A 27,059-nucleotide genomic window follows, 5' to 3' on the forward strand; every position below is an offset into this window, starting at 1 on the left:
GTTCGCATATAAGTCACTCCTTTGATAACTTCTTCTGCAACTTGATACAATCTAAGTTTATTATACACAAACACTTATGAATACAAGTTTTACACCAGCAATTGTGGATTCATAAGTCGATCTGAAACCGACAACACAATAGAAAAGAGAATAAAACGACAAAAAGACAGACAACTACCTTCGACAAACTACACAAAGAACTGAAAAAATAAACAACACGAACCTCATAAACTTTCCATTTGCCACATTAAATAACACCCAATTTACTGAAGACAGAAAACAATGAATATATACAATAAATCAGCAGTATGGCAATTTACTTTTCAATAAATGCTGTTTGTGCTGATTCAGATACTTCATTTTGAAAAAAAAACCGATAAGAAATGAAAGAAGGCTATTTATTATGAATGCATATACAAATTTATGTTAAACTGTTTGCAAAAGAATAAAAAAAAGACAAGCTTTATTTATTGACAAAACATACATCTGAAATAGAAATAATGATAAACAAAATATGGGTTCAAAATACCAAAACATTTACTATAGCATTAGATTTCTTCTGAATTTTTATGTTTCTAAACATTGCAATGTTAGGAGTCTCGTCTGTACTCCTTATTATTTGACTCATCAGGTTATTTATATTTTTCATGGCAGGTACAAAGGAAAAGAAAAGCAACTAAGCTACATGATTGTATTTATTAAAAATAAAAAATAAATCACATATGAAAGATATATATAGGGTAAGTCGATATCCATATGTTAACAATATTTTGATTTAGCTGCATAGCTTCTGTTTTTCCTTAACAAACTTATGTTTATTAGGAAGGTTGGAACAGAAAATACCGGGAACTTTATCTGGACATCAGATATGATATTTCTTCTGGATGTATAACTTATAATTATTTTACTTCTCAATGTACACACAGAAGATACCTTTTAATTTTAATAATGAATTGAAATCATACATAACTCTCTACTGCTGAAATTTCAAATAGCCTCAGTTTGCTTTATACGGTTAATAATCAATGTGTGTTATACATGAGCATCAGGAATATTTGGGATAATTATTTTTGTTACAAACTTTGACACATGACATTATGAAGAAATCACAAAAACTTAAGAAAATTAGAAACCAAATGTTAAAAGAACATTTGGAAGTCTTTCTCATGTTTTGAGAGGAAAATATTAACTTTTGGTTTAATATGTTAATTCTGGTGTCAGATAATAGAAAAATTTTGACTGTTTTCCCAATAAATATGTTTCATGTTTACTTTCGAAGATAGAAAAGTACTTCCGGGTTGAAGAATGTCACTTCTGGTTTCATTTGAACCTGATTACACAATGACTCCAAAAAGTAGTTTAAAGTGCTTTAACATAAAAAAAAATCAAAAACGGTTACTTCTGGTTTATAAAATTTCTTATTTGGTTGACTTTCTTCAAGATAATATTTCTGTAACCCGATTCAAAAGACCCTTTGACTCATATATGTACCAAAAAGTAACAAAAATTCCAAACGCCATAGAAATTTCAAAACGGAAAGTCAAAATGCTTAACCATACCAAACACTCTAATAATAATTTACAGCGACTGTGTAAATTTAAAAAGTCAAACTAAACTTTGAGTCTTGTATATTGTTTATGGGTTATATTACCATACTCGTAATCTTTAACATAATGGAGTGGGAATAACTCTCAGATGGAGTATCCGGATAGCTTCAGTCCAATGTTTCTCTTCATCCTGAAGATATAACGAGCAATTTGGTAACATAAATTTGTCTTTTACGGTTGAAGGAGTACATGTAGTGGATACAAGAAAAACAGTTCTCGAGTAGATAACTCGTAAAGTGTTCGGTTAAACAGGGTTAATTTAAAACCATATAAACTGTTCAATACCATAAATCAAGAATCTTGGCGCCATCTAATGTCTGTACGCATGTTGATATGTAAACAATGAGTGTAATGGTTGACAACAAAAGGAAAATCACACAATAAGTTATTCCTAATGTTAAATAAAATTCAAAATAGCATTACATTTGTTTAAGAAGTTTTGTTCAGTCAGTCATGTATAATGCATCCAACACTATTTAATACTACATGTTCTATTTGGCTCCTTTCAAATTCAAAGATAATCCTTTAGGTATGTATCCTTATGTTTTTATAAAATACTTCAGAAACTTTATACATATAACAATCATGGTTGAACGTTATGTAATCTATAAGAATCGACATAGTTTTTTTCTGTCAACAGTATAAAGGTTTCATTATTTGAGGAATCCTTTACAATTACCCTTTTACAATATAGTGTAAACGCTGAATATACGCGGGAATGTTAATGCTGCAGTCTCAAAACTGTAATAAAAAGTTCCTTACATTTAAACTGTAATAAAATAAATTTTTTGAAATGTTATTTGTGTTTTTTTTTTTTTTTTTTTTGGGGGGGGTTATAGTTTAATATGCGATATGAATTTTGCTCATTGTTGAATGCTGTACAGTCCCCAATCACTAATGTACAACAACCACTGTGCATAGCATTGACAGTTATATTATGACTGATAACAAAATTAATGGAAAAAATATAACAGTGGCAAAATTTTATTTCGGCATTTATTTTGTATCAGTTCCAACTCTAAAAATGTTTGTCTTAAATATCAATCGACAACAAAAACGGTCCTCGAAGGTTGCTACAGTCATAATATGACTGCTGAATTTATTCAAAAGTAGGTACAGTAAAATATGTAAATGCCGAAAAGGTTGCTACATGTATATTTTTTTCTTTCAACTATTAGACTTGTAAACAGTAAATTTATTAATTTTTCAATTCCCGACGAAACTTTATAAGTTTGAAAACAATGAGACCTTGAACAACATTCAAGGATTGTTACAAAAAAAATCACAACTGTCACATTCACCTACTTCCTTTGTTTGAAACTGATAGATTATGATATTTGTCACTGGACGTTTTGTAATTCGCAGCTAATTTGTTGGCCTTTTTTCTGCAATTACTTCATAAGTAATCTATGAAAATTGTTAGAAGTTTCCAGTATTGTTTGCCTCTTCTGTAAACCTGAACATGTTCGTTAAAAATGTAAATGGATGCTATCATACACACATACAAAGGTATGCATAAAATGCATTCATTATATGTATCGGTGCCATGTATCTGTTTTTATCCTTTCCCTTAAGTCGTTGATAAATCGCTTTATCGTTGCCAATCGTAACACATCTCCTTATTGTTACCTTGTCTAAATTGTTAAATTGATCATATTACAGTTCATTAAATGTATAACTTTGCATATCAGTCCTTAACGAACCTGATCAGTAAGCTCACCAGTTGCTTTCCCGCAAATATTGAACCCTTTTTTCTTATACGTCCACAAATTCATACAGTTCTAGTTCGAGCTAAGAAAGAGGACAACTTTATCTTATATACCTGAATCGCATTCTATCAACTTAATCATTGATGTAAACCACATCCAGTGATTTATATATTTGACAAATTTGCAAACACCATGGTCATACAGTGTCTAGAGCGCATATCTTAGTCCTGAGAGATGTTTAGACGAACTGAAACTTTCTCCTCTAAACAATTGTTAGTGTGAAAACTATTCTTTGCTATTTGTTTACATATTGTAGTTGTTCGTTCTTGCATCATGTGCATGCACCTTTATCTTTATTTATCATAAATCACTTTTGAACGATATTTAGACGTACTAAAACTTTCTCCTCTAGATTATGTGTGCTCGTTCTTTTATGCACCTTAAACTATTCAATTAATCAGACTTCAAAGAGAGTGCAGGAATGATTAAATGATATAAAATTTAAAATTTATTTCTACGTACATGTACCTGTCCCAATCAAGACAACTAGCACGATATTAAATAAATTGTGGCGATGTCATTGTAGATATTATTTTTTTTAGCTAAAAATATATAGCTTTAACACAAGCTCGGATTACTTTCCTTCAACCAATCGATGCATCATTTTTAATTTTACAGTACTGTATATCTTTTTTTTGTAATGCAGTTGAATAATAAATTAGAAAATCGTGTTAATGTAAATGCTGATAAATACTTTTAGAAAGAAAAACTATATGAAAGCTTAGTTTGGACAATTTTATAGCAATTCAAAATAAACAGTTCCTCTTCAGCATGGACATGACTATAATATAACTATACAAACTGATAAACTAATGTTGTCACAACATCATTAAATTGGAGTTAAAGTCTTATGAGATTGTAAGTATGTTTTATTTTATCAACTTGCACTTTCACATTTTGTCTGAACAATTTGTTCAATATTCTGACCAGTTGAACAATTTGGTTTAATTAAACAAATTGCAACTTGGTCAAAATTTTGAATGAGTTGCAATTGATTGAGAGCAACACTAACAGTCAAGTCACTGTAACACCAGAAAGAAAAAAAAGTCAGAAACAGTTATTGTCGAATAATTATTTCCTCAACAAAAAAAAATAACAAATTTTATATATATCAAAAAGTCAGTCAATGATTTTATGTTTAGTAATTCAAAATACAAATGAAATACGTTTTTTATTCTAGCATTTATATTAGAATGTATCATCCACATGAAGGGGCGTAACTTCTAATATCATTCTGACACATTATACGGATCTTAAGCCGATATGAAAGTTTTGAACGTTGCATTTTATGTTTGGTCTAAATTTGTTCAAAACAGTCTTAACAGACTTGATTTAACGCTAGAACCTTAAATCTGAATTAAGTTGACATGACTGAACGGACTGAACACAACATATTTGAACAGCGCTTAAAATCTGAAAAGTCTTAACGTTTTTTTCCCTAGCGGTAAATTAAGCCGATCTTGATCAGACCAAAATGACCGTTTCAGACTTAAATCTGTCTACTTGTATTAGGTATAAAAAATGTTATTGTTAAAACAAATTCTGTAAAAACCACTTTTGAAAAATATCAGAAGATACCAAAGGGATTATAAACAATTTAAGAAAAATCGACAATATAATGGATATAATTTCAAAAAAAGACAACTTAACAACCACTGCATATAATCTTTTGACTAAACAAAACGAATGTCTACACAAACCAGGGGTTTCTCTATATTGCAGTCAAAAAAGTGGTTAAAACAGATGATGAATATGAACATTGTAACTATACATTTTGCACGAGAAAGACAAATTCATCTACCTTTGATAAGGTAAGTTTGTCACTGTAATCTTACTTTATATATAACACATTTAAGATCAGTTTTACGAAATAAAAAAGTTTGAAAACGTCTTGCAGTAGAATTGTATCCATCCAGATAACTTCATATTCCTGGATATAATATTATCAGACATATATTATTAAAAAATGAATGCGCTTATTTACCTGTATATCTTGAAATAATTCTCGCTTAGATTTAAAAAAAAAACTTCTACTCTATTACAAACCATGTGTTATTTGGTCCTAGACAAACAGAACGAACCCACATGAAAAGCAAAAAAAATACTGTAATTATAATATACATCTTACATCATCTTACAGAAAAGTAATATAATGAGAGTCATTTCATCTGTGTCCTGTTTGTATTTTAAAGTTTCTGTTTCACTCCAATGAAGTTGAAAAGAGGAATACTTTAGCATGCTGTCTCAAGAAAAAAAGAATTTTGGGATTGATTTAGATCGCTTATTTCTCTATCAGTTTTCTTAAATTGGGTTTAAATCAAAACTTTATACTTCTTTTGGGTTCTTTAATACGCTAAAATTTCAAACTGATCTATATTGAGGTCAAATTGGTCTAAAGTTAGGCTTTGTTTCAATTCATCAAAAAATGAATTGTTAGGATTCTTTGATGTGCCAAATGTAACTGTATATTTAACATCTTAAGTGTGGGCCATGTTTCTAAATTCGTCCACATTAGGGTCCTAAGGGTTCAAATAAAACTTTGTTTGAATTCATAAAAAAAAATTATTGGGTTCTTTGATATGCCTATTCAAAACCTCATTTTTATATTTTAGTACACCTGCAAACATTTTTTTCGGTCGTATATTGGTATCATGTCGTCAAAAGACATTTTGTTTCCAGACAATAATATTAGTTTAAATGAAAGGATCTTTATGCAATATAAAACACAAGGTTTAAGCCCAAAAGGAAGGTTGGGATTGATTTAGGTAGTTATGGTCCCAACTGTTAAGAATTAAAGGACTTAAAAGGGGTCCAAGTAAGCATTTTTCTAGTTTCCATACAATATCTTGTGTGTGAGTGCATTGATTTTTCTGAAAGTGTATCACAAGGTTCCATACCAAAAAGGAAGGTTGGAATTGATTTCGGTGGTTAAGGAATAAGGTACCAAAAACAATATTTTTATAACTTGCTTATTTGTTGACCAATTTTAATGGCTTTTATTTTTGATTTTTTGGGGTTCTTTGATACCCCGAATCTATCCGTGTATTTATTGGTCTACATTACGGTCCAAAGGGTTTAAAATAAACTTAGTTTGATTTACCAAAAAATAAATTATTGGAGTTCTTTGATATGCTGATTCTTAATATATTTTTTTATGTTTATGGACTCGCCGTAGCGGAGGGGGCAATACGTTTTACCCTTGTCCGTCTGTCCGTCTGTACGCCCCAAATGTTGTTTCAGTTCTATAACGTTAGTTTGTTTCAACCAAATGTTATGAAACTTATACACAATGCCTATAACTAATACAGATCAGGTTGGAATTTTGGTGGCGCCACTTTTACCGTTATAGAGTAATGCCCCTTTACAAATGAAACAAATTGCTAAATTTGTTGTTTCCGTTCTCTAACTTAAGTTTGCCTCAACCAAATGTTATGAAACTGACACACAATGCTTAATACTATAATTTTCAGATCAAGCTTGAATTTTGGTGCCGTCACTTTTTTTTTCTAGAGTTATGCCCTTTTACATGGAAAAATTGCTGAAAAATTTCAAAAATATCAATCAAGTATATTTTTTTTTAAATTGGAGTTATCTTATAAAATTGAGAATGGAAATGGGGAATGTGTCAAAGAGACAACAACCCGACCAAAATAAAAAAAACACAACAGCAAAAGGTCACCAACAGGTCTTCAATGTAGCGAGAAATTCCCGCACCCGGAGGCGTCCTTCAGCTGGCCCCTAAACAAATATATACTGGTTCAGTGATAATGAACGCCATACTAATTTCCAAATTGTACACAAGAAACTAAAATTAAAATAATACAAGACTAACAAAGGCCAGAGGCTCCTGACTTGGGACAGGCGCAAAAATGCGGCGGGGTTAAACATGTTTGTGAGATCTCAACCCTCCCCCTATACCTCTAACCAGTGTAGAAAAGTAAAAGCATAACAATACGCACATTAAAATTCAGTTCAAGAGAAGTCCGAGTCTGATGTCAGAAGATGTAACCAAAGAAAATAAACAAAATAACAATAATACATAAATAACAACAGACTACTAGCAGTTAACTGACATGCCAGCTCCAGACTTCAATTAAACTGACTGAAAGATTATGATTTCATCATATGAACATCAGGCACAATCCTTCCCGTAAGGGGTTTAGTATCATACCATCATAACATATATGAGAAGAACATAACCCGTGTCATGCCAACAACTGTTTTTAGAATAAATGTGTTTAGTTCCGACGCAAAGACCTTATCAGTGACTCGATATTAACGTCCTTTGTCCGTGATTATATTTGAATCAACAACAATCAATGCTTTTTTTAAATCTTTTTTGAATGCTTTATACAATGCAATATTCAATGTTACTACCAACGAATAAATAAAAGCAACGATATGCCATTGCTAAAAAATAAAAAAGACAAAACAGACAAATAATAGAACAACATAGAAAACTAAAGACTAAGCAACACGAACCCAACCAAAACTGGGAGTGATCGCAGGTGCTCCGGAAAGGAAAGTAGATCCTGCTCCACATATGGCACCCGTTGTGTTGCACATGTTATTAAAAACCCGGTAAATAGTCTTTTTCGGTAGGTTACATTCGTGAAAAGGGAACGGGATGTTAGTTACGACATAAGGAACAGATCCGATATCATCTTTGAAGCGGATATTTCATAATGGGCAACAAAGGAATGATTTCAACCACCATTCGGAACTCTTGGTTTAATAGCTTCCTTGTGAGAATCAACCATCTTACATGGAAAGCAGATTCTAATGCAATTAGTTTGTGACGATAATTGTCATTGGACGTTGACAAATATTTTGAGGGGTTACATTCCACGTTCTACCAGTCCGTAAATAAGAAAGCAACCATTTTGCATTTCAATTTTTTTGGGGTATGTTATTCCTCAAAAATAGTCACATTTTAAGCCTCAAATTCTTCTGTGTGTCCATAATTTAACCATTCTGAAGCGTACGACATCCAGATATACATATGACCAGACGTCACATTGCTTAGATGCTAAAGACGATGCAACAGTTTTGCGGACTTTTTCATTTATGCCTTTTTTTACCAAAATATTTATTAAATTTATTAAATCAAGCTGATGTGTATTACATCTCATTTTAGACACTAAAATGTAATATGGAAACGCTGTACATGTAGTTTATCAAATCTCATTTTTTATAAAAGCATATAATCAGGACAAGCTTTAGTTTATCAAATCTCATTCTAGAGAATAGAATACAATAAGGAAAAGCTGTAGTTTATCAGATTTCATTCAGGATAATAGTTTATAACTCTGGAAAGCTGTTGCAATAGTGAGATTATCAAACTGTGGAAATGTTCAAGTGTGTACAGTCCTGGTACGAAAAATATTACATACCTTATTTGCACAGTTTACATCTATATCTGTTCTTTCTAATAAAAGTTTGACTACGTCAACATTTCCCCATTCAACAGCTGAGTGTAAGGTAGATTCGCCTCTCTGAAAACAAAAGTACATTAATCACAGAGATAGTCGAAGGTATAGATATGAACAACTTTTTAGAAAAAAGTGTAATACAAAAATAAGAAATACTAGCCAACAGTACGCGAAATCAACTTATTTGGGTACCGTGTTTGCAGAAAAGTCTCATGATGTAACATGTGTAATGTTCACACATTTTTTGTAGTAGCATATGGACGTAGAAAATTATCAACTGTATAAGAATAATTCGATTAGAAAGTTACTATGAAATAACAATACTCGCGATAAACTAATGAATTTAGAGACAATAAACAAACGCAGCAGAAACTACATTTTCAGCAAGTTTATAAATTTGTAAAGAATAGGAAAGTGTTGTCGATTCCCATCTTTATATACAAATGAAATGTGTGTTCAATTGACAATCGGAAGTTCAATGAAGTCAAGTTCAACAAAGCCGGTAAAATGGATAAACAGCATTGGAAAACCAATTACAATTTAAATATAACTGCAAAAAACACGACCAGCCAGAGTTAAATACTTGTGTTTTAGTTTTCAATACTCACAACCACCTACTACCTTGGTTTGCTCACAATACAATTCGTTGGTAAGTGTACATTATTTAATCAACTGTAAATGTACAGTGTATTGCGGTACTTATTTTGTAAGTATTTTTGGTGGGGTTATTGTTGCTTTTACTTCAGTTTTCTATGATGTGTCTTTTATACTAATATTTGTCTGTTTTTCTTTATTTTTGTAACCATGGTGTTGTCAGTTTATTTTAGATTTATGAGTTTTACTTTAGCTCTGGTATATTGTCCCTCTTTTGTAACAGTTCCAACTCTGAAATAACTTGTTTTTAATATAAATCGACAACAAAAACGCACCGAAAAGGTTGCCACAGTTATAATATGACTGATGAACTGCTGAAAAATTGGTACAGTCTTAAATTCATGTTGTAATGCAAAGAAACGTCGAAACAGTAACAAATAAATTATTAAAATGCCGAATATGTTGATACATGTATGATTTGTAACCTTTCAACTATTAGAAAATGCTAACAGTTAAATTATTATGTTTTCAATTCCCAATCGTTATCAGTTTAACATTAATGACACCTTAAGCAACATTAAAGAATTGTTAAAAAACGACACAACCACCTACTACATTTTACATTGGTTTGAAACTGCTTGAAAAAAGCATGCTATATTATGATATATGCCACTGGACGTTTTTCATTCCGTTGTTAATGTGTTGAGTGATTATTTTTTTTTTATGTATATTCAGCACTTGATGCACTATTGAACAACAATTTCAAATGGGTGTCATAATTTTCCAGATTTATTCTTAGTATTTATTTCCTTTGTTTTCTATAAGATGTTTGTTAATTTCAGCTGCTCGCACCTTAAAACCTAGGTAAAGTACCCGCAATTTCTATTTTTTATGTGTATTTATATACGCATATATATGCAGAGTAGTTCATTCAGGCAAGTTGTCTTATTTGAATACCTACACATATAAATGATTGTGTATAGTCGGTTGTATCGATAATAGATATTACATCAAATAAAGAAAGAACTTACAACGTTCGATTACGATGAACCCTAGGTTGTTTTCGTCGGCAACATAGGGTTATTTAACAGATTGGTATGCATAAAATAATGTAAATGTTAAAAAAAAATCTCGAAAATCTCATAGTTACAAAACTTAAATCTAAGCTGGGAAATCGGAAGTAGTAAGAGAATAGTGGTATAGGTTTAATAAAAAAAAACATGTCTATGTGATAATGGTTGCGCAAGATGAATATTAGCAATTCAAACAGTTTAAATTGACACCCATTAAAATAAGAAGTACCGCATACCTTATTCTTTTGATTTGGGTCTATTCCTGAGATTTTTAATAGCAATTGGACAATTTCAAATTGTCCTCTTCTAGCAGCTATGTGTAAAACAGTGTCCCCATCCTGAAACATAAAGATTGAATTATATTCAGTAATTACGCATAAGACTGATTGATATTCAGTTTAATACCAATATTTAATTACTGGTTAGTTACAGATACAACTAATGTATGCGATCTAAACAAAATATGTCATTAAATAAGTAATGTGTAAAAGTTATGTTGCAAACTCTTTGTGGAAGTTAAATTTGATGTTTGCTGATTAAATATTATTCCACCTGACTCGATTTTTCAATTATATCCGTGTTTGTCTCTATAAAACAACCATTCCCAAAAGCAAACGGGTTAGAAAAAATCAGACGATTGGAAAGCCTCAGCATAACTTTACTTCTTCTTTTTTCTCGGAGTAGTAAGTTTATTGTAGGATGGGTACACACAAATCAATGTGAAAATGAGTTTGATAGTTGTCTAAGCCGATTGTTCCACGACTGAGAAGTAGTACATTTCATACCTTATATGTTCTTGTTGGATCTATTGTTGTTCTTGCTAATAATAATTTTATTATTTTGAATAGTTCTGTTTCTACAGCCAAGTCAAATGGAGTGTTCCCATCCTAAAGAAGAATGTACGAGTATATATAAATAATGTTGTAAACCATTTTAATAACAAAAGGTAAATCACACAATAATTTAATTCAGAAAAACAAAGAAATTTTAAAATGATATCTCTTTAGTTAATGAAGTCTTGTTCGATCAGACATGTGTAATACATTCACAACCGATATGAGTGCCTGGAGATAATCATTAACTCTCGACATGAGTATATGTCCATAAAGATTGATATCGAGCGCACAGTCTCAGTGTTGATTGGCTAGTGATTCAGTGGATGATTTTTCTAAACTATCGCCAACCGAGGCCACAGAAAGAACTCATATAAGTACGTTGTGTATGTATATATGCGTATTACGGTTTAACTTGTTGAATTGTGTTACTTTTTTTTTATATTCAATACTTGAAAAAAAAGACACAAAATTGGAAATTGCATTGTCTCTTTTGTTTTGCCATTAACCTTTGCAATCTTTGTTATTTTAGTAACGTTTCCGCTCTATTTATTCCTTGATTCGGCTAAATGTTTTTTTTAATACATTGACACAGTTTTATGAAGTATGCTTTTTAATTATAGCTAAACTAATTATGAAAGTGCTATGCATATAATTTTCAAAGACTTTCAAATCCATTAATTCATCGCCAAATTCTAAAGTTGATGACTACTGTTTTTTTACATTGTAGTTCCTCTGATAAAGTGTATTGGCATTATACTATAGGGAAAATGTAAAATTACAGGTGTGTAAACTCAATTCTTCCTGAACATGTTCTAAATTCACTGCAGCATTACATTGACCAATGGACTTCTTTCACGGGAGACTTTCAATGATAACGCTATAACGATACGTGTGAATATTTTTTGTCAATCTACTTTGCCTAAACAAATGTATATCAAGCCTGATGTGACAACAAATCAGGATACACACGCTGTATAAGTAGATATACAAACACAACAACGTTGATTCATTTTATTCTGATTTATTTGTTGTTTCGGATCAGAAAGGATAAGAAGATTGTGTTGTATGAAACGGACGGTATTACATTTTTTAAGTTACTTCTTCTTATGATATTAGATTGATGTTTGACGTCCTGTTGTAAATATGAAATTAACATCCGAAGTACATCTTCCTGTGATTTGAATACAGACTGCAATGACATGGGGAGCCGTATTTTTTACATGCTAGTTTATCCTAATCAGATCGCTTCGAGGCACAAAACAACGAACAGTTAGTCATGTCTTCCTAGACAAAAAGTATCGACAGGTTGTTGGCCCTTAATGTTACCATATTGACAGTTTGTGGAATAATGATGACTCATAACTGTATAGTAATACATCTTAAGTAATGTTTTCATTAGTATAAACCAAAACTACTGTTAATACCGATAAAGATAATTTTTTAAAGATTACCTTATAACTATTTAAGAACTAGCGTATTCAAAGGATCTTTAAGTTTACTTCGGTCGTTTCTCAAATCCAAAATTCTATAAACAACATCACCACAAACATAAGGATATGATATCCCGTTTAAAATTAGGTACAGCCAAATCAATGTATCTTTGAAAGTATCTATACAAGAATTCAGTAATGTATGTCAACAAAATCCATGACTTACTAGCTATAATTATACATTGCGTTATTGTTCACATTTACAGTAAACATGTCATTATGGTGAATGGCTAAAGATCCCACGTGACTCAAGTGCCAATTAGGACGAAATATTATCACATACCACATTTTGCGCATTAAAGTCTGCATCTAGTGTTTCTAATATCAATTCAACATGTGCGGTGAGTCCTGCAGAAGCAGCAATATGTAATGGGGTCCATCCATCCTGGAATTTTAAGATTGCAATGTTAGTTAAATTCTTCAATGATGATTCAAAATTTGCAATCGAAATTTGTATGGCCAAATTAGAGGCAACAATAGTTTATCCTAGGGAAATCTCATCAATCCATCCAGAGCATGTAAATCAACGGGAAAACAACTATCGGTATGGCGAGAACTACAAAAAAGACCGACTGCTGCGCTTCGACAGGGTAAGCGTCTTTTGTTTTGAATACATTACCTAACCTCAGTTTAAAAGTAACAGTAGGGAATCATTCAGAAATGGTAAATTTACAGATGCTTATCATGAAAGCGATTAAGATTGTTCTTAATTTCCCAATTTATATACATAATATCTTAACCAGTGACCCTGTCGTCTTTCTCCGGTTCTAGTAAAATCAACACGTCGACATGACTCATAAATTTGGAAAACGCGAAGATACTATTAATTTGAAAGGTAAAACATGCCGTGGACATGTATGAAAAATATATTACACAATGGTCCACCAAACAATCAAGGCTTCAAAAACCTTTTGAAGAGTCAACTTACAACATCTTGAAGAAACTTATAATGAAAACAAATGAGTAGAATAAATAAAATTTAATAGTAGTTTACCAATGTTCATATCCAACAAAGTCGTTATCAATATACAAAGAAAAGTATTAAAACTAAGAAACTTCTCTGAACCTAAAATCGAGAGGGAACACTTGCGTCGTCATATGTAAACGTCTCATTTGCAAGCATCACCCAGCAGGTGAATTAAGATTCAATCAAAATTTCAATACTATTGAGGATACAAATTTACTTCACCAGATGCATATAAGACAATAGTATAGTTGATATGACAAAATCGGGTTATTTTTTTTAAATCGGACAACCAGTCTGGTATCTTATGATTCGAGCCACAAAAAACATGTGTCAGGACATCAGGAAGTCGACACATCGCTAAGTCAACAAATTCGTGATTGTGGAAAATCACGTGAACTGTTGGTATTCACCATTCATCCTCATTACTCTGCAGGAGACGATTTTGTTCCAGAAGCACTTTCCTATTATTAAAGTTAATTTAATATAAAAATTAATGCGTTTCCCGTATAAAATGAACAGTGGTCGCCATACGAGCGGGAAGAGGGTAGGTTTCTACCAAGAAAGGTAAAATTAAATCGTCATCTTACGAAATATTAATCATGATTCTATATTTCAAAGTTTTTAAATGTTCAAATACAAGTATATCGACATTTCTCAACAAGTTGCAGTGAAAAAAAAAATCGACAATATCATGGAAAGAAACAAAACACGACAAAAGACTTTACATTACATAGGACTCGTTAGACGGAACAACAAGAACACAAATATAGGATTATAGATGAACACCTGTTTGTATAAATGAAGACTAATACGTGTTATAATTATTTTTCATCTCACAATGCAGTTTCACTTATTAATAAAGCTGTCTACGATATTATCCTCACCCAGTCACATCCGTTAATATCTGCACCTCCGGCAAGACTATCCTTGACGTTTTCTAAATCCTTAAATGTAATGGCTTCTCGGAGAATCTGGAAGGTTAATAAATAAATATTGTTCTGAATAATGGTTAATATAAGATTCTCTGATTTTTTCTGAATTTTAGAAAAAAACTTTGAAATTCTAAAAACAGGAATATAACAACAGACTTATATATATGTTGTTGTATTAAGAAGCAAAATTGTGTGTGAGTGTGTGTGTTTTTTTTTTATTATTATTTTTCTTTTTAAATCAAATCAGGAACACACTGACATTTCCAAAAAAAGGTTTCATATAGTGCTATTATACTGCAAATGCCCATAGGTCGAAACCCTCCTTGTGACTTAACTGTAAGAACACAAATATTATTTTCACTTTTCGTATTTTACACAAAAATATTCGCAAAATATAGAAAGTAGAATAATAACAAAATTAACAAATATTTTAGGTTTTTACACATACCATCAGTTTCTGGTTTATTATTAACAACGCATACATATTTTAGACCATGTTTGACTAACGGCAAAATGTGTTGAATTCACTAAAACGTTAGGAGTGTTGGGATAAAGGATTTAAATTCGTCATCATGGATTATTGTAATTACTATACTAAATATAGACCTCCTTATAAACTGATGTTGCCAGATGCGTTCGGTCGTCTATATGGCAACATGTAGTGCATCAACTACTTTTGTACAATTGATCTAAAGTTTATAGATGTGACCATGTATGATGAAATAAATCGTCCGATCTGTCGTGCAACCATTTCCTATTTACTGATGCTGATTTATTTCTATATCAACATGATCCAGTTACCTTCTTTTTTTTTTAAATTATTCTAATTTCGTTATCTTGCATATTCATATGAATGGTATCATGTAACTTATGTCAAGGTCTGTCATGAAACAATTTCCTGTGCGTCAATACTTTAAAAGTATCATTTATTAACGCCTTAAGAAGAACAATCATGCTATTAAATATTTAACAGTTCAGCCTTTAGAAGTTGTTAATAAGCAGCTTGGGAAATCTAATTCAAAGTTTGTACGATCACAGGAAATAATTGAATTACATTGGATTAAACAAATATTAATTAATGATAATTAATGTAGAATCATGAGAATTGGTAATCAATCAAGAACATATTATGTTAACATTTTGAATGAAGTTTCTTAAACTGTTCGTAAAAACCGTTCTCATTGACGTAGAATAATTCGCAATCAAAGAAAATTTTGTACCAACAATACAAATATAACGGACCTAATTTCTATTTTAAAAGACAACGGCAGATTTTATCTGTTAAACAATCTCTTTTTTACTTGTTAATAATATACATACAAATAAAGCGAATTGCAACACAATTCCATATTGCAGTCCTAAGTATACAATGGTTCAAATTATAATTGCATATTCATGATATTGTTATTCCAAACTGTTTCCCAAATTTGAAGATCATAAAAACATTTTACTAGAACCAAATATGTCAATAAAGGTTTTGATTTTGTTAATAGTGCCAGTAAAATTGATAATCATTCTGTTAAAGAACAAATTCCGGGATATTTTGATAATTCTTAACTCCCTCTTATTTGTTATGTTTAACAAAAATCAACATGTAAATATGCGTTTAATTATAGCGAGTGTGGAAAGATGTAAATATCAGTGCCAATACACCATTGTACACCTACATCATGAAATTTCAATAATTCTCAATACACGAGACCTTTATTTCGTTCGTGACCGAGAGTTGAAATCATTCCTCAACAAAGAACCTAATTGCTGCACTTTGTAAATACAGCTGTTTTGGGGGAGACATATAATATTCATAGATAATTAATTTTCATATCCATATCGGTCAAATTGAAATCTGTGGGAAACCTATAGTCAAGGATGGGGTAATACAGGAATTTGGTGTAAGTTTAAACAGTTAGGAGTTTGGGGCATGTAAACGTTAAAAATATGCCTCACAGCCCTATATTTGTACCTTTAAAAAAATGAAGTGCATATGAACTTTTCATTCTAGGATTCATTTTTTCACAACTTCATAGTAAAAGTAGTACAGCTTTAACCGAAACAGGAGTTCCTATGGGAAATTGCATTGTCAATATTTACAGAAATGAAACCTAAATATCGTTCCCTGTCAATTATTTATTGGAAAGAGTGTCGGAAAATCACCCACGACACTCTCCGTACTTACTACTCGAAATGGATAAAACGCGAAAATGATGACAAAAAATCCTTAGATTCTTTTTTTAATTCAGTAGCGAACATATTTGATATACTATACAACATTTGAAAGAACCTTTTACCTCTAACAATAACCATAATAACCATAATTTTCGTATCAAACATAAGCTTAAAGAACTCGCCAAGGAATTTTGTTTTGTCGCGGCTGATAAGGCTGCTTATGATATCAGTATTGTTCTACGTTAATTTTACATTGAGGTTCTGCAAAAGACAATCACGAATTCACCAACATTTCAACTGTTTCCATTTTTGGAAAATGACATCTATAACAAACATTAACAAATAAAGAAATAATTCATGGAAGCCTTAGATTTGTTGGATATGTACACATGAATTGCTAACGTCACGTACATTTATACACAAACATGGTTTCTATTATAATATTTAAATTTATAGCATGACAGGTACAGGTCTCTGAGCTTTTTTAAGCTACAGGTTGTGCTAAAGCATCAAATTTTGTAGGAATTATACATGAAAAAAACACATATGTGTGTACACGCTGAAACGAAACCAAATTACAGACGTTGAAATAATTAGATAGCATTCATAATGTGATTTCAGAAAGAAAAAAGTACATAAGGGTTACCGTACTTGAGATTTTGCTACATACAAATCGGTAAATCACTGTACATTCTGTGTAACATTAAATTATATGAACTGTCTTCAAAAAAATAAAACACAGTTTTAAAGACTGAATTACGAAATGGTATTATTTTTTTCATAAATCTTTGTAATGGTACGAAATGGTACACATTTAAATATTCCTTGAGGTACGAAATGCCATACATAAATATATCCCATGAGGTACGAAATGCCATTCATAAATATATCCTATGAGGTACGCAACGCCATACATTAATATATTCCATGAGGTACGAAATAGTAAAGTTACAAAATGGTCAGGGTAAGGAATTGTTTCTGTAAGGGTACAAAATGGGGTACAACATAATTCAACAATAAATAAGCTGAGAAGTTAGATCAATTATCGAGCCCATATTTTAAATTATAAAATGCCCACTCTCTGTATATTTTCGGTACGTTTCTATATAGGTTGACCAATTCCTATTGATGTTTAATATTTCATCAGTCGTTAAAATATATCGGTTAAATTTATCAAATTCATATACGTCAAAGTTCAGCGGTTTAATTCTATTAGTGATTGCCCTTCTCCAGAGTAGCTTTAGTCCCTGTGATGAAATGTAATCTATTGGCTAATGTTTACCAAATGATGTGAATTACAAATAGAAAATACCATCTGGCAAGTAAAATCATATTTCCAAGAAATAATACACCTTATCGCTATTCCCGGCTGACCCTGCCGCTTGAACTTTTGACGAATACAACAATCACTTTTTCATTGTGGCGTCAGATATTTTGTTTTATGACGTCATAATTTTACGGGAACCTGTGTGATATTCAGTAATGGCGGACAAATAGCGATAAGGTGTATTAAAAGATAAATGCTACGACAGATGTTTACTTCTAAAAAATCTTATTTTTTTTTGGCCATTTAACAACGGTTATCTTGGATCATGACGTAATTTTTTATGAAATTTGAATCGACGTTTTATTGAAATGTTGATAGATAACAAAGACGTCTGAATAACAAATGCATGTGTTAGCTTTCTAATTACTCGCAAAAAAGGTTTCACCTTTTTTAGAGGCATAAGCTCCGAGATATATATTTTTTTCATTCATTAATGAAAGTGACAAAATTCGCTTTCGCAGCCAGTTTTCTAAATTTTGTCAAAACTATAAACATTGCTGATAAAGTATTTACTTACTGGTAAATAATTTGACCTCATTGAAATCGTATTGATGTGACCTTCTATTTAACATCTTAGCTTAAGATTTGTTACGCAAGAACAAGTCGCGTTTCGCATATAAACGGGATAAAGGTCAACGTTTAAATTGAAACTAGAGAACACCATTGCTGTGACTAATTCGATCCACACAAACTCATTATTATACAAGTAAAAACGATTATTAACATATTTGTTTAATCTTTGATATGAAATTAAACAGGCATTGGACAATCTCAATTGCACGTGTTCACTATCTATTTATAAGTATATCTATGTTTATATTGGGTTATATGACCACTGGCGGTCTTCATGGTTAATTAGATGTCCCATAGACTAAAATGTATCCGAAATGCGAAAAAAGTTATCAATCCCATGCATTGTTATTTTCTTTTGTAAGTTTGAAAAAAAAACGTGTCAGTAGGTTATAAATCACATATGATAATTTGAGTCAAAACGGTGAACATGACTTTTAGAGCTAATGCTCTTTGACATATAAATCATAACAATCATATATTAATTTTTATATCTATAAAAAAAATTATTGTTTTTTTCCTAATGATGATAATAATAAGCATGATAAAAGTGATAATAGTGTGATCACGTTTCTCAAAAATTTGATATTTTTTGAGTTACAGAAAATACCGTAATGATAGGGAAAATAGTAATGTCAATAATACTCATTATATAACATTTATTTGTAATATAATATTCCTTTAAAGGACACTGCGGCTGTTAATAGTGTTTATTATGGGTAGTTTTAATTAGTTCTGGGGTTGGAAGTTAATTTCACAAATATTTATTGATATGTAGCACCGAACAAAATGTCATGAAAATAACTAATACAAGTAACTGTATTGTTTGTCACGCACTGTAAAAATTAAACGATAGAACAAACATTTCAACCAATTTACCATTAATATGGTTTTAAGGTCGGGTTTATTGTAATAAATTTAATATCCCGCCAAAATTTGAAGTCTAATAAAACTTATATAAAAGTCTCAATTATAATTGAAAATAAAAATATCGTTTCATACGAAATACGAATAAAATTATGTTTCTCATTTAAGTTCGAATTACCTGATTAAGACACTCCTTTTCCATCTTCTATCTGCAAAGGAAGGTAAATTTTTACTGAAAGTGTTAAATATGTTTTAGAATATTTAGTACATGCGAATATATTATTGGTAGATAGTGGTTAAAACTGGGGCCACATGTGAAGCAGGATCTGTTTGACCTTCCGGAGCACCTGCTATCACCCTTGTTTTGGTAAGGTTCGTGTTTCTCAGTATTAAGTTTGATGTGTCTTGTTTTGTATACTGTTTTTGTTTTTTTCTTTTCCGTATTTTTACATGATATGTTAGTTTATTTTGGACTTTTGAATATCCATTTTATATCTTTCGGCTCTATTCTTAGAATAATTTGCCATAATGAAGTTTTCCTCGCGCTTTTTTTCCCCCGTAAAAAATATTAAAACTAGGATTACTGGCCATCAAATGACATATATTCTGTCTTGTAAAAGAAATACATGCAATATAAAACACATACAGTCTTTCAAATGAATTACATTCTTCTTTCAACATTTGTACATCTCATTAAAGGTTTATGAACCGAGTGATTTCTGCTATTTTACCTTCCAAGGCTGCGAAACCACTCGATTTATTTTGATAATGTTTACTTATACTTTCACGTATATATACCCGTTTGAGTGAATATCATTAGTTACATTGTGTGCTAGTGACCTAATCCGATATATATGGGTTCTGAAAATCCCAATATGAAATTTACTGACCCCATATATATATCGTATCAGGTCACTAGCACACTATTTAACGAATGTATCTTACCGTCTATCTTAATATGTTGTATTGAAACTAGTGGCCTATCAAAGTAATAAAGTCTTCAATACCATTAGTATTAAGAACCTACTTCCATTGGTCTATACAAAAAAAAACAGTAACAACTTGTTAGCTTTAAATGCGTTTTACTAATTTATTTCAATCGTTCATTATTGTAATATCGCATTGAACTTTTAAGATATTTTCTCCACATCGTGTTTTTATAAAGGGACGTAACACCACTACCAACCGTGTATTGAAATAAGCCCCGCCTTCCTTCTAACCTAATATGGAATATCAGTAAAAAACAAATGCCAACAATAACTACTTGTTAGCTTTAAATATGTTTTCTGAATTTATTTCAATCTTTAATCGTCTGTTGAAACCATTAAGATTTTTTCTCAGTACTGTTTTTTTTCTATAAAGGGACGTAACTTCACTACTAACCGTGTATTGAAATAAGGCCCGCCTACTTACCTAGCTAATATGGAATATACAAGGTCTCCACGAAGTTGCTTTTAACCAATCATATTCCTAGAAATGCATAGGAGGTAAGATGAACAGGACTATGTTGTATATATCACTATTTTATTATGGCAAACGTCATTTTTCATTCAAGGTACTGTGCTATCAATGTATGATGAGCATATAAAACTGAATATAAACAAGAGTTTTAATTGACATACCCTTATCTTGATACAAGAAAACTTATATGCAAATTAATGATTAGTGAGCAATCCATCGCTATTGAAACTGGAAGGTATAAAAATATGCCACGCCCTCTCAAAGACTTTGTAGTAAGTGCTAAGTTCTAGATGACTAATATGTAAAATAAATGAAAAAACTCAAAACAAAGATTTTTCTGATAATAAAATGAAATATATAGTACTAAATCCAACCACTGGTCAGCAAGTGAAATCTTTAATCTCCGTAATTAAACAGTAATTGGGATTGAGAACAGGGGGTACGTGAGGTTGTGTGTTATGTTTTAATTGTTTTATTTTCATTTTTATGTGAATGTAAATGTCATCAGTATATTGTTGTTATCACATGTAATTGTCATGCATTTGGCCCGCCTATGGGTGTAATGTGTGCCTTAATCAAGTATTCAAGTCGTTATTCAGACTGCTGAGGTATATCAAGTCTCTGAGTGGGTACAAGCTTACAAAATAACAAACTTCTTCAATATAACTGTTATCATAAGCTGAATATTTTTTTCTTTATTTTGACAGTATAATAAAATGAATGTGCAAAACAATGCATCTTCTGAAAATAAAGATTGTTTGCAAACATTTCTGCCATCGATTGCAAGCTATTGTTCCATGTAAGGTATGTAAGTGCCCATGACGAACAAGAAAGGTTTTATGGAGACATTTCAGTTGAGATAGAGATGAGAGTGTGAACATGACTTTTTCAGATAAATAGCAACATTATTATATGAAGGGGTTTGGCCTGACAGCAGGGTAAAACTCTTAGCTGCACAGAAAAATCATCCACAGTACCGGGGCCTATGACAAATAGCTAAGACAATAATACTGATGTTTGCAATCATCAGTGACTTACAATTATTGCTTTCATCGTTTATTTACAAAGCAGCATCAAAAAGGACAGACGATACCAAGAAACCAAATAAAAACTACGAGTCCTTTATTTTACATAACAAAAACTATGTGATGTTTCCTTGTAATTTGAATTAAGTTTAACATAATCATTGCAAGAGGGGTTTAGAATTCTAGTTTCTTCATAATCTAATATTTATAATATGGTAGAAATAAGATCTTACCTTGCAATTACATGAATTATGATTGTTTCATTCATCCTGAGCAGCTTTACGTGTTATTTGCTGTATGGTTTTGAGATTGATTTGTTTAATTTCATTTTTATTGTTAAAATATCAATATCAAGTGGGGATATGTTTGTACGTAACACAACTTGAAATGAACTTCCTGGTCACATCCTGTATAGCTAGTAAAGGATCTTGAAGGGGTCTTCATTTTTGTATTTTTTTGATTTCAGGCGTTATTATCTGCCCTTAAACATATTTTTGTTATTCTGCCTTATAATTTAACACTCCATTATTCTTTTCTTTATTTTTGTCAAATGTTTTTGTTGTGTCGAATAGCATTTTATAACGTCTTTTAATACACATTTGACAAATCAAATTTAATATCTAATAAAAAACAAACTTTACCAGGAAAACTTAACATTGACCAATGACCAGGGTAGCGAACGCACGATTCAAGTCGGGGAGACTGCGCTACGATCTCATAGTGACGTAATTACGACCTCACTACGACCATCACGTTCTTATTGCGATCCAACCAAGCTTTCACCACGACAATACCTCGCTTATACCACGCTGTTTAAGACCATAGTTCGAATTCAACACGCCGACATCGTCCTCATCACACTCTTCTTACGACCAGACTACGATGACACGGCGACCATCTTGCTCATTGTCACTGTCATATAAGATATATAAAAGCTCTCCGTGTTTTGTTTGTCTGTATAAAATATGGACCTCTTGTCCTTTATCTCCAACAGCTCAACCATTTTTGACAAATATGTGTCATCCCTACTATCGTTCACTTAAGTATCATCATTTGATCTTAATGGACAGCAATATGTGGTGATAAAGGTTGGATTTGTGGGTCCGACAATATCTCTACTGGATCATGATTCGTTACTATCAGATGTTCCTCTGGCTCTACCGTTTCGACTGCCATAATGCCCACGAGTTCTGGTACATCTTGGTTACATGACTGTATTATTTCCGAGGAACTCTACATATAATGAGAAATACATGGAATTGAACAGTATGTATATGGAACTCGATGTTGACGTTATTGCTGCGTAGTAAGATCGCGGTGTGAACGTGGTATGATCGTAGTATGGTCCTGGTAAGAGCGTTCTTTGATTGCAGTAGAAGCGTGGAAAGATCGTGTTGCAATTAGATAAATCGTGATATGGTCATAATGAGGACGTTAAAAGTGTAGAAAGATCGTGATGGTTGTAGTGAGGTCGCAGAATAAGCTTAGTGAGAACTTGGTACAAAAATAGCGGAATCGTTAAAGAAGCGTAATGGGGACGTAGTAGCAACGTGAAAAAAACAAACATAGATTACTTTAGCTGTATTTGGCAAAACTTTAAGAATTTTGGTCCTCAATGCTCTTCAACATCGTACTTTTTTGGGCTTTTTTAACTTTTTATCACTACATTGCACTAGTTATGAAAAGGAGTTGGTAAAAATGTATTTGAACTGATAACCGCGATATCACCACGATTTGAATGTATTTTAAATCGCGGTGAGCATGGTGCGATCGTGGTCTTATGTAACTGGGGCTTTAATAAACGATATTGCAAAAGATCAAATACTTTTCTAAAAAAATAAAAACAAAATTTCGAAAAATAACTTTTTGTTTCTTGTTTATGATATTCAAGTACTGTTCATAAGAGTTCAAAGGAATTTATGTACTAATACATTTTTTTAAGTTACTATTAACGGACTGCAATAAATTTTGATACTCTGCAATATTCGTTCTCAAAATGGATTGTTTTGAATCATTGCAAATTGGCTAAAATTCTATGTTTTTTGCCTGAAATCTAATGAATTTCTTTCTGTTTAGAGAAATTGCATCAAACTTTTAAATACTACAGCTTAATTCAATTTTTCTTAGAAAAAAAAAGACAATTCTCAGCTACCTTCAAATTCTTCCTGCAATAACAAAAGAAAATAAATAATATACATACTAATATTTTAGCATTTCCCTGTTCTAAGTCATATTGTACTTTTAAATTTATACAATAAACTAAATTTTTAGCCTTCTGAAATCTTACATTCAAAACTCAAGGCTAAATTTTTAGCTTTCAAAGATTCTCAATTAAATGTAAATGGCTCGAGTTTTAACTATAAATTTGATCAGTTTGAACAAAAACAGTTGATACATGAAAAAAATGCTAAAGTTTTAGTAAAAAAAAATAACATGTTGATCGCAATGCAATATAGTAAATTGTAAATTATAAGCCTGGTACCTTTGATAATCGATTTTGGAGATGAAATTTAGCGACTTTAGCAATCATTATTTTGATTTGATCACGAAAATCACGAGTAAGAGTTTACATTTAAGTTTTGAAACAAGCACTAGAATTGAATGTCCTACAACATTCATAAACTGTCATCAACATGTAGAATAGTTTATCATTATTATACTAATCGACTTTTGGTGGGATTTTATTTCTCAATCTGTAGGTATTATGTGGTTTTGGTAGGATTGATATTCTTTTCGACATTTTGAGATTGCCTCAGGCATCAGCAACCTCTTCAATACTATAAAACTATAGTTTGTACCAGGCAGTATATATATTGTACATATGCCTCATTCAATGTAAAGCGCTAGAAATTAATAGAAATGTACTCTTTTGTAATTTAAGTGATATAGTTCCGTCTTTTGCTAATATGTGTGAACAAGATAAGTTTAGTTTCATTCTGAAAAGTAATGATACAGACATTAGTACTGTAAGTGTAGCTGGAATAAGCGATATGTATGATTTGAACATTCATTTAAAGCAAAAATAATGTTGTTAAGAACTTTTATAGTATTAATGCTAATTGTTAATGGCTTGAATTAATAATTTTGTATGAATAACACCTCCACGCAATGTAAATATAAAATATGTATCTCTTATCATTGAGAAAATATGTTTGGTTTGTTTTTTTTGTTTTTGTCTGTTTGTTTGTTCATTTTTGTATTTGTATTTGTATTTTGTAAATGTCGGCTGGTATCATTTCTGTATAGGAATTTACACCAATAAAATTATTTGATTTGATGTTATGCCTATGGTTTGTCTATAGTATGTGTTGACACTTTAAAGTAAATGTCTTCTATTATAAGGACTCTATATGAGGTCAAAAGACATGGAACATGGTATTTGAAAAAAACGAGAGAAAGTTTAAATGAAAACCAGACATGAACTCTGGTTACAATTCATATTTTGTTTACATATTTTCATACAAAATAAAACTAGCAAAACTAGTTATATATAGAGATTAAATAACGTTCAAGTTACCAAGTTTCTCCTCCTCTTCTGGTATGCTTATTTCCCTTGAATACAATTATCATTTACATTAAGAAAACACGAACAGTTGATGTATTGTAATATTACAATAGAGTAAAAACAACTTTGCGCCATTTTGTAATCATAAACAGTCTGCGTCCTTCAAATGCTTTAATTATATTTGATGAATTTATGAAATGTCAAACGTTTACGTGATTTTAACATTTAAAGCGCCTTTATGATTAACATTTTGTCTTTAAAACTCTTGAATAATTGTATCACCTTTAGATTATTTGGTTCTGTAATTATTAATGTTACAGCTTCAATAAAAAAAATATCATTATACATTTCTAATTTTATTTAACTGTTCCGAACTTAAAAGATTCTATAGACACACATTTGTGATATATCAGCTAAGCATGTTCAGATTTGAATGACAATATTTGAGTTAAGAACCTTTCACTTGAGCTTCTCATCAGTATTTACATGAAGATCAATAATAGGAGATTAATGAAAACCAAAACAAATAGATAGATGTACACTAAAGTCATGTAAGTATACGTTATCAGTTTGTGTAAATGCCTTGTACTTAATTCAAATTTCAGAAACGTACAGGGATTTTTGTTGCTAAATCCACGAAATGATATATCAGACTATACATTGTTTCCCTACATACTTCAATTCATACAACAATACACTTAGGTTTAATTGTAATCTTTATATTATTGGTGATTAAATTAATCAGGTATTAATAACCAAATATTCAGCTGAAACTTCTACTTAAAGAACCTTCAATTGGTAAGTGACATTCCACATAATAGTTAAATTTGAATATTGTCTATATCGCAAATTCATTTTATTTTGATATTTTAAAACATAACTTAACATGCATTGATATCCAGGTATTTATTTTTATATATTTTATAAATGAGGTACCAAGGATAAGTCTTCCGAATTGTGATAATTTCATTATGACATAATTAATTGTGATGTAATTGGTTGCTTTATTGTGATGTCCCCACAGCTGGCCTTCGACTATTTTATCTTTTTTGTGTGTTATTTTGGCACTTCAACTGTTTGTTTTGTTTTTTTACATCCTTAGCTTTCTAATATAAGGTTCTGAGCGTAAATGATGAAGATAAACCCAGAATAGCTTCATTTTTATCACTTTTGCAGCGATTTTTGTTATAAACGGTTATCTTAGTCTGACCCCAGTCACGAACTGTTTTAAAAATGCTATAATATGTAATATGTTAAACAACACGGGCGGAAAATGTAAGGTAAACTTTGTTTGCTATAGTGGACAAAATGATGACGACAGTGCAACGTGTGATTTTGGAGGAAATTACCGATGCTCACGTTTTTATATATAATATGCATGTTTACCACTCTAGTTTGTAGTTCAGAACCTTCCACTTAAGCATGTTTACCTTCTCAT

General features: G+C 31.1%; 1 protein-coding gene and 1 long non-coding RNA gene across 2 annotated transcripts in view; both read right to left on the reverse strand.

Annotated features, from left to right (window-relative positions):
- LOC134727740 (putative ankyrin repeat protein RF_0381) overlaps positions 1-27,059 on the reverse strand; it is a 296,205-nt gene that overhangs the window by 19,443 nt on the left and 249,703 nt on the right. The window contains exons 13-16 of the mRNA XM_063592127.1: positions 11,261-11,362; positions 10,705-10,813; positions 9,048-9,085; positions 8,770-8,871 (exon numbers count right to left, since the gene is read on the reverse strand). Coding sequence (XP_063448197.1) covers positions 8,770-8,871; positions 9,048-9,085; positions 10,705-10,813; positions 11,261-11,362 — 351 coding nt within the window. The remainder of the gene's footprint in view (positions 1-8,769; positions 8,872-9,047; positions 9,086-10,704; positions 10,814-11,260; positions 11,363-27,059) is intronic.
- On the reverse strand, positions 13,084-22,449 carry LOC134681967 (uncharacterized). Its single transcript, XR_010100734.1, has 4 exons — positions 22,350-22,449; positions 19,809-19,839; positions 14,653-14,739; positions 13,084-13,186 (listed from the first exon to the last, which is right to left on the reverse strand). It is a non-coding gene; the product is annotated as an uncharacterized LOC134681967 (long non-coding RNA).

This window comes from Mytilus trossulus, chromosome 8, assembly GCF_036588685.1.
Source record: "Mytilus trossulus isolate FHL-02 chromosome 8, PNRI_Mtr1.1.1.hap1, whole genome shotgun sequence".
NCBI lineage: Eukaryota > Metazoa > Mollusca > Bivalvia > Mytilida > Mytilidae > Mytilus > Mytilus trossulus.